This window comes from Oryzias melastigma, unplaced genomic scaffold (assembly GCF_002922805.2).
Source record: "Oryzias melastigma strain HK-1 unplaced genomic scaffold, ASM292280v2 sc00270, whole genome shotgun sequence".
Classification (NCBI taxonomy): Eukaryota; Metazoa; Chordata; class Actinopteri; order Beloniformes; family Adrianichthyidae; genus Oryzias; species Oryzias melastigma.
The window spans coordinates 147382-155144 of record NW_023416899.1 but is presented as its reverse complement, the minus strand read 5'-3'; the positions used below and the strand labels follow the sequence as shown (position 1 = coordinate 155144).

Genomic DNA, 7763 nt, shown 5'->3' with positions numbered 1-7763 from the left:
TGGTTTTCTCCTAATGCACGACAATGCCCGGCCTCACGTGGCAAGAGTATGCAGGCAGTACCTGGAGGATGAAGGAATTGAAACAATTAAATGACCTTCACGATCCCCTGACTTAAACCCAATAGAACATCTCTAGGACATTATGTTTCGGTCCATTAGGCGCCGCCAGGTTGCTCCTCAGACTGTACAACAGCTCAGGGATGCCCTCACACAGATCTGGGAGGAAATGCCAAAAGACACCATCCGTCGTCTCATTAGGAACATGCCGCGACGTTGTCAAGCACGCATACTAGCTCGTTGGGGCCACACAAGATACTGAAAAGCATTTTGAGTTGCAGAAATGAAGTTTTGGAAAAAATGGACGAGCCTCCCACATCTTCATTTCACTCTAATTTTATGGTGGCAACAAGGAGTGAATCCCAGGGACAAATCTGAGTCCTCACCCCCAAGCACCTCTTTTGTGGGTGCACTGGTCAGGCACCAATGGGACCAAGGCGGCCGGACCAAGGCGGCCGGACCAGCTGCGGCTTCTACCGATTGTCTCAGTAAAGGCCACCACACACCAGACCCCTTAGACCCCATACCTAATGGGACCTCCACTCCCCACGGAAACCGGGCATCCCATACCACCTACGCCCAGGCCCAGGAGGCCACATGGCCCCCCCGTCCGCCCCCATCCAGTAGCCAGACCAGACCCCCCAACTAGTGGAGACCCCCCACACCCCAGCCAGGTGCCAGGAGGCCCAGACAGCCCCGGCAGACAATAAAGGCGCGGTGAAAACCCAAGCACCTCGTCTCCCAAGTCATGGAATCATCTATGGGAGACCAGAGAGACTGAATTCTTTCCAAATTACTTGAACTTTTAGTTGATGTTTTTTTTCCAAACTGATATGATCAAAAAGCAGATTCCTGTACTGATTAACATTGATGTTTTTCTTGCTTTTCCAATTTAACAAAATAGTTTTTTTGCTATACAAAGAGTTATGAAGATTACAGATACTAATCCTCCTTCTATATCGATGGCACTCATGTCACCAAGCACACAAAGTGACGGTGAAGCAGTGATAGAAACATTAAGCCAGACTGATAGATCAGTACAAACCTGTTGCCAGAGAGCCTGGACAGGTGTGCAGAACCACAGTGCATGCATGTAACTGTCAGGTAAGTTACTATCGCAATGCTCACAAATGATGTGAGTTTTGGACTTTTAGACATATTTCTGTCCAGAAACTTTGATCTGTGCTGCTACTCAGGTCTGCATCCTATTTGGTTCTTGGAATTAAAATGTTATTATCTAGGATGCACAAGAGTTTGGATATTTTGGAGAGAACTAATTAATTGAGAATTTAAAGAAAGAGGTAACTAGTTGTCATTGGTGCAGATTTCAATGGACCCGTTGGTGCAGAAAACCGAGGATATGAGAAGGTGATGGGCAGGTTTGGTATCCAGGAGAGGAATGTAGAGGAACAGATGGTGGTTGATTTTGCGAAAAAGGTGAATCTATCAATAATTAAGTACTCTAATAGTGTTATGCCCCCTGCTTGCCAAGCTGGGAAGTGTAACATTTTTTTGTTTATAAGGATGTCTGGGTTGTTCCAGATGGGTGTCATTTTACACTGTATGAGTGATGAGTTTGACTCTAAGAAAATCCCACCAAGGTGGTACTTATGTTCTTAACGTGTTTTTTATTGTTTGGCTGATAAATGGTAGATCTGACATGTTGATCTTTCCACATAACTCCTGTTCCAAGTCCATCCATGAGTTACTTTTTGGATTATTTTTGACCATTTTATAACGTACTATAATCTATAGGTGTTTTGTGAAATACTTATTAAGTCCGCCAGAGGTAGGTACACAGAAATCGCAAACACACAGCTATGATGCTAGAATAAATGTATCTTTTTGTTCCCCACAAAGCATAGCAATACAGAACAATCAACTCTTTAGGTGAAGCATACAAATTACTCTTACCGCTGACACAAAACAGGGAAGCCAAAAATCCCGGCAGAGTAGCTTCGATCTCGCTGGGCGTCGTGCACAACCCACAGCAGACCCCACCGAGACGGGAGACTCCCCGTATTTTATTCATTGAAACAAACAAGACAGCGTGCTAAGAGGGAAGGCCAGTCCCTTCTCGCAAGAGTTTTCCCAGAGAAACAGAGATTCCTTCCCCCAGGAAATAGAAGTGTTTCCCAGAAGAATAGAAAATATTCCCCTGGGAAACAGGAGAGTTTATCAGAATAATGTTACATTCCCACAGGTGTCGAGCAGTAGCTTTTCCCATGGGAAGCAGCTAAGCAAAGTAGAATGATAAAAAAAATGTTTGTGCCACTATGGTCAGATCAGAGTACATACATCTATATTTTGCCTTACAAAGGCAACAAAGAAATAATTGAAGTTTGGTAGTTCTAAGCCTCCACATCTTTTTGCAGATTTTAGAGTTTTAAGGCTGATTCTTGCTGGTTTCTTCTTCCATAGAAAGCTAGATATGGCTGAGTCTAATGCTTTAAAACAGGGGTCTCAAACTCAATTTAGCCGTGGGCCACTGGAGGCAGAGTCTGGGTGAGGCCGGGCCGCATCAGGATTTTCACAAGAAAAGCGCTGATAAAACATTCCAATGTTCTCAAATATCTTTGTTTTTAACACAAAATAATGAATAAAATAAATAACTATATTAAATAATGAATTAAAAATCAGCAAAATCAGTATGGAAGTTTTTTAGTTCCATCAGATTCTGAATTGTTTTCATGTTGAATTTCTGACCCATTGAAATTTTAAGTCTCAAAATTAAAAACACTGATTTTTTTAAGATAGAAAATATTTTTGGGAGCATAAAATGCTGTTTAAAAAGCAAGGGTTGAAAAAAAAATCACAATAAAAATTCAAAGGTTAAAAAATGAAGGGGTTAAAAAAATTCAGAAAGAAATCGCAATAAAAATTTAGAATAAAAATTCAGAGGTTAAGAAAATTCAGAATAAAAATTCAGAATATAAATTTAGAATAAAAATTCAGAGGTTAAGAAAATTCAGAATAAAATTCGCAATAAGAATTTAGAATAAAAATTCGGAGGTTAAGAAAATTCAGAGTAAAAATTCAGAATAAAATTCAGAGGTCAAAAAAATTCAGAGGTTAAAAAAATTCAGGATAAAAAAATCACAATTAAAAATTTAGAATAAAAATTCAGAGGTTAAGACATTTCAGAATAAAAATTCAGATGTCAAAAAAACTCAAGAGGTTAAAAAGCATTAGCATAAAAATGTCAGAGTCTGATGGAACTAAAAAACTTCCATAAATCAGTAATAAATTAATGAAATAATAATAAAGACCAAACAACAGATACAGATGACTGAAGAAACCACATATTGACTGACTGACTAGAGAAAACTCATTATTTTTATACAGTTTCAAATGTCTGTATTAACAGATCCTCCTCTAGAGTGAGAGAGAAGCTCCGGTAACGAGAAAATCTTTGAAGGATTTCATTTTTGTAGATTGTAGATTCCTCGCAATAAATAAATCGGATCTGTGTATTTCCATTCATTGGAGGTGTGGGGTGCTCGTGTTCGCCGGCTGCCTCAGTGCGCATTCGGGGGCTGCTGTCCATGGGGGTTCTATGCAAACACGCGTAGCAGAATATCGGACTTCTGCTCGCATTTACCTGGACTGGAATGCGCGCCGACACAGCCGGTGTGTCAACCTTAAAATTCACAGACACGCGCGCGCACGTGCGAGCCAAGCTCAGGATCACATGTTTGACAGGCGGGTGCAGCGGATCACCGCGCGGGGCGGACTACAGGTTTGCGGCTCGGACCTCGTGGAGCTCTGATTCAATAGGAACAGCCAGCACGTCAAAAAAACATATTCCTCAACATCATATGTGTCTCCCATTCATTCGAAGAGAGACATCCAGTGACGGACCTGGTAGCTCCTTCGACAGGCAGCGCAGCGACAGAAACACATTTTTTGACAAGCCGTGAGCAGCAAACTCCCCACGCGGGGCATGCAAATTTGTCACGCAAATCGCGTTTGGTGCTTCATGGCTCCTCCTCCGCCCAGCAGACTGGAGGAATGAAAGAATGAGGAGGCACTGGACACCCGCCGATGTCCCGCCTCCAGAGTCATATACCTCACTGTGATTGGTTTGTTCAGCTCTGCACACAGCAACTGTCATTCATATCAGCCTTGCGGGCCGCACTAACAGCAATCTTTCATATAAAGACGCGGGCCGCAAATCATCATCCTGCGGGCCGCAGATGGCCCACGGGCCGCGAGTTTGTGACCCCTGCTTTAAACCATGCTAGTGGTGGTTCTTTGGGAATCATTGAGAATAGATAATTAACTTTTGGCAAAATGTTAATTTTTATTGTGGCTACCTTGCCCATGAGGGACAGGTTGACCCAGCGAGTTAGATCGTCTTGAATGTTTTTCAGTAACGGGGTATAATTTAGCTGCACCAGTTCTGATAGTTTGGGAGAGAAGTGAACACCTAGATATTTGATATTGCCTGATTTGACCGGTATTGAGAGTGATTGCTCAGCGTTACTGTTTAGTGATAATAAAACTGATTTATTCCAATTAATTGTGGAGGAGAATTCATTAATGATTGTTATTGCTTCACAGAACGTGATTTATGTAAAAAAAGTAATATGTCATCTGAATAGAGACTAATTTTATGATTGCCGTCTTTTGTTTTAATTCCTTTAATATTCTCATTCTGTCTTGTTGCTGCAGCCAAAGGCTCGATGAATATTGCAAAAAGAGAATTTTATAATGCTTTACAAATATTTTTTACGTCTGGATTGATCAGTGAAATGGGACGATAGCTGGAAAGAATTGTGGGATCTTTTCCTAGTTTGAGAAGAAGGATTATATTTGCTGAATTCATGTTAGGTGGAAGTGATTGGGTTTATTGGGTTTATTGGGAGGAAATGCCATAAGACACCATCCGGCGTCTCATTAGGAGCATGGCGTGACATTGTCAAGCATGCTTACAAGCACGTGGGGGCCACACGAGATATTGAGTTGCAGAAATCAGTTTTGGAAAAAATGGACTAGTCTGCCACATCTTCATTTCACTCTGATTTTATGGTGTCTACACAATTAAGCCTCTGTAGGCTGAAAACTTTTATTTCCATTAAAAGACTTGGCATCCTTTTGTTCCTAAGACACTGCCCCATAGACTGTATATAAGAATTACTGGACTGAGCAAGCCCCCCCACTTCCGTGTTCCATATAGGAAGTACCACTGGGTTACAAAAAGGCCAAAGTCCTATTGACTTACTTAAATAATGCGCTAATTTGGACACAGCAACACTCGCTCTTACTGGTGGGTTTGTGTAACTGCAGTTACAAATGACTGAAAGATCGCGCTGTGAGAACACTTGATTATGTGTTTGATTTAACGGCAGGAGCTGGTGGCGCTTGTAAATTAGGTGTTGGCGGCCACCACCAAGTTCTCTATACAGGAAAACCCAGTTGATCGCTTGAAATGTTGTTCATGACTGAGTAAAACAATGATCACATCTATTGTCAGAACTGTTTATTATTACGCGAAAAGCACATGCTCCTATTCTGGTACACTGTGTTTCATTGTGACTTTCCACGCTGACCATCCCCCACCCCGGACCGTGGTAATATCCTCATGGGTTGACTAGTGGTCACTACGCTACTAGTGAAAAGTGTATATAGTGTGTCAGTGTGGGGAGTGTGTGTTTTTTAACAGCTATAGTAAGTGTGTCATTTTTTGAAAACATAAGGTCTTTGACCTGCTGAAGACTGAAAGACTGATATCACCTCTTAATTGTCTTAACTTTAAAAGAGAACTAAAAAGTTACATTTTTGTGTATTTAAGGTCCAGGACTTCTGAAAAAAAGAGGATATGGATTGTTCTTTTGGTGCTTGACAATACACATAAACCTTTAAAGGTCTCTTTCTTTTTCTTTGTCCCTGCAGTCCTTCCCCAGCATTACGTGAGTGAAGAGGACAATCTTTACAACCAGCAGTGGAATTTAAGAGTGGAACAAGAGGAGCCAGAACCTCTACAGATTAAAGAGGAACCAAAAGAACCAGAAACTTTACAGATTAAAGAGGAACAGGAGGAACCAGAACCTCCACAGATTAAAGAAGATCAGGAGTTACACGGACCTACACAGATTAAAGAGGATCAAGAGGAATGCGAACCCACACAGATTAAAAAAGAGCAAGAGGAGCCAGAGTTTACACAGACTGAGGAGAAACAAGAGGAACCGAGACCTCTGTCGATCAAAGATGAGCAGAAGGAACAAGAACCAACACAGATCAAGGAAGAACAGCAGGAAGAACAACATTTCAGAAATCCCATGAGAACTCACGTAAGAGGGAAGCCTTTTTCTTGTAAACAATGTGATAAAAGTTTTAATCGTGCATTTAATCTCATAAGACACATGAAAACTCATACAGGAGAGAAGCCTTTTTCATGTAAAACATGTTACAGAAGTTTTAGTCGAATATATATTCTCAAAACACACATGGCAGTTCATACAGGAGAGAAGCCTTTTACATGTAAAGAATGTGACAGAAGTTATAGTCAATTATCTCATCTCAAAATACACATGAGAACTCATACAGGAGAGATGCCTTTTTCTTGTAAAGAATGTGACAAAAGTTATTATTGTGTATCTCATCTCAAAAGACACACGAGAATTCACACAGGAGAGAAGCCTTTTACATGTAAAGAATGTGCTAAAAGTTTTCGTCATGAACCTACTCTCAAAAGACACATGAGAACTCACACAGGAGAGAAGCCTTTTTCTTGTAAAGAATGTGTCAAAAGTTTTCATCATGAATCTACTCTCAAAAGACACATGATAACTCATACAGGAGTGAAGCCTTTTTCATGTAAAGAATGTGACAAAAGTTTTAATCAGGTATGTCATCTCGAAAGACACAGGAGAACTCACACAGGTGAGAAGCCTTTTTCTTGTAAAGAATGTGACAAAAGTTTTAGTTGTGTTTCTAATCTGATAAAACACAGGAGAATTCACACAGGAGAAAAACCTTTTTCTTGTAAAGAATGTGAGAAAAGTTTTAGACGTGGACATCATCTCAAAAGTCATGAGAAGTCACACAGGAGATAAGCCTTTTTTGTGTAAAGCAGATGTGTCAAACTCAATCGCAAAGGAGGCCAAAATCCAAAACATACCTTAAGTCACAGTCTGAACAGAACAAACATTTATTGAACTCACTAAAACTATACTTTCAAGACTTTAAAAACTTAGCTTTTTAATATAAACATGAACTAGATATATAGTATTGCCTGCGATAATTCTAGTGTGAATGCTGTAAGCTGGCTTTGGCCGCTAAAGATGCCGGTGCTGATAGCTGAAGACTCAGAAATTAATATATGAAAATGCAGAAACTAATAGCTTTAATTGCTAAAGCTGATGACCAGCTAAAATGTAGGCTAAATGTGAAATCAGCCTAAAAACAAAAAAACACTAAGGTTACCTAAAACAACTAGCATGTAGCCAAAAAATAGCTAAACTTCAAAATAGCCTAAAAAACTGAAGAAAACCCTAAATTACCCTAAACAGCTAGCGTGTAAAAAATTGCAAACTCAAATGCTTAAACACATTTTTAAAAAAGCTTAATTAGCCAAAACCAAAAATCAACGTAAGCCTAAATAACTTTTAACATTTGACTCTCCATAAAAATATATTTTGTCAAAATTAAAGAAGAAAAAAATAAGTACAAGATTTCTTCCATCCAATAATAGCAATGAAACA

At 40.0% G+C, this 7763-nt stretch overlaps 1 protein-coding gene across 1 annotated transcript in view; it reads left to right on the top strand.

The window, feature by feature from the left end:
- The window catches only part of LOC112141717 (oocyte zinc finger protein XlCOF6.1-like), a 15055-nt gene extending 7837 nt beyond the window's left edge, over window positions 1–7218 (top strand). The window contains exon 2 of the mRNA XM_024264869.2: window positions 5953–7218. Coding sequence (XP_024120637.1) covers window positions 5953–7115 — 1163 coding nt within the window. The 3' untranslated portion in view covers window positions 7116–7218. The remainder of the gene's footprint in view (window positions 1–5952) is intronic.
- Window positions 7219–7763: the final 545 nt, after the last annotated feature.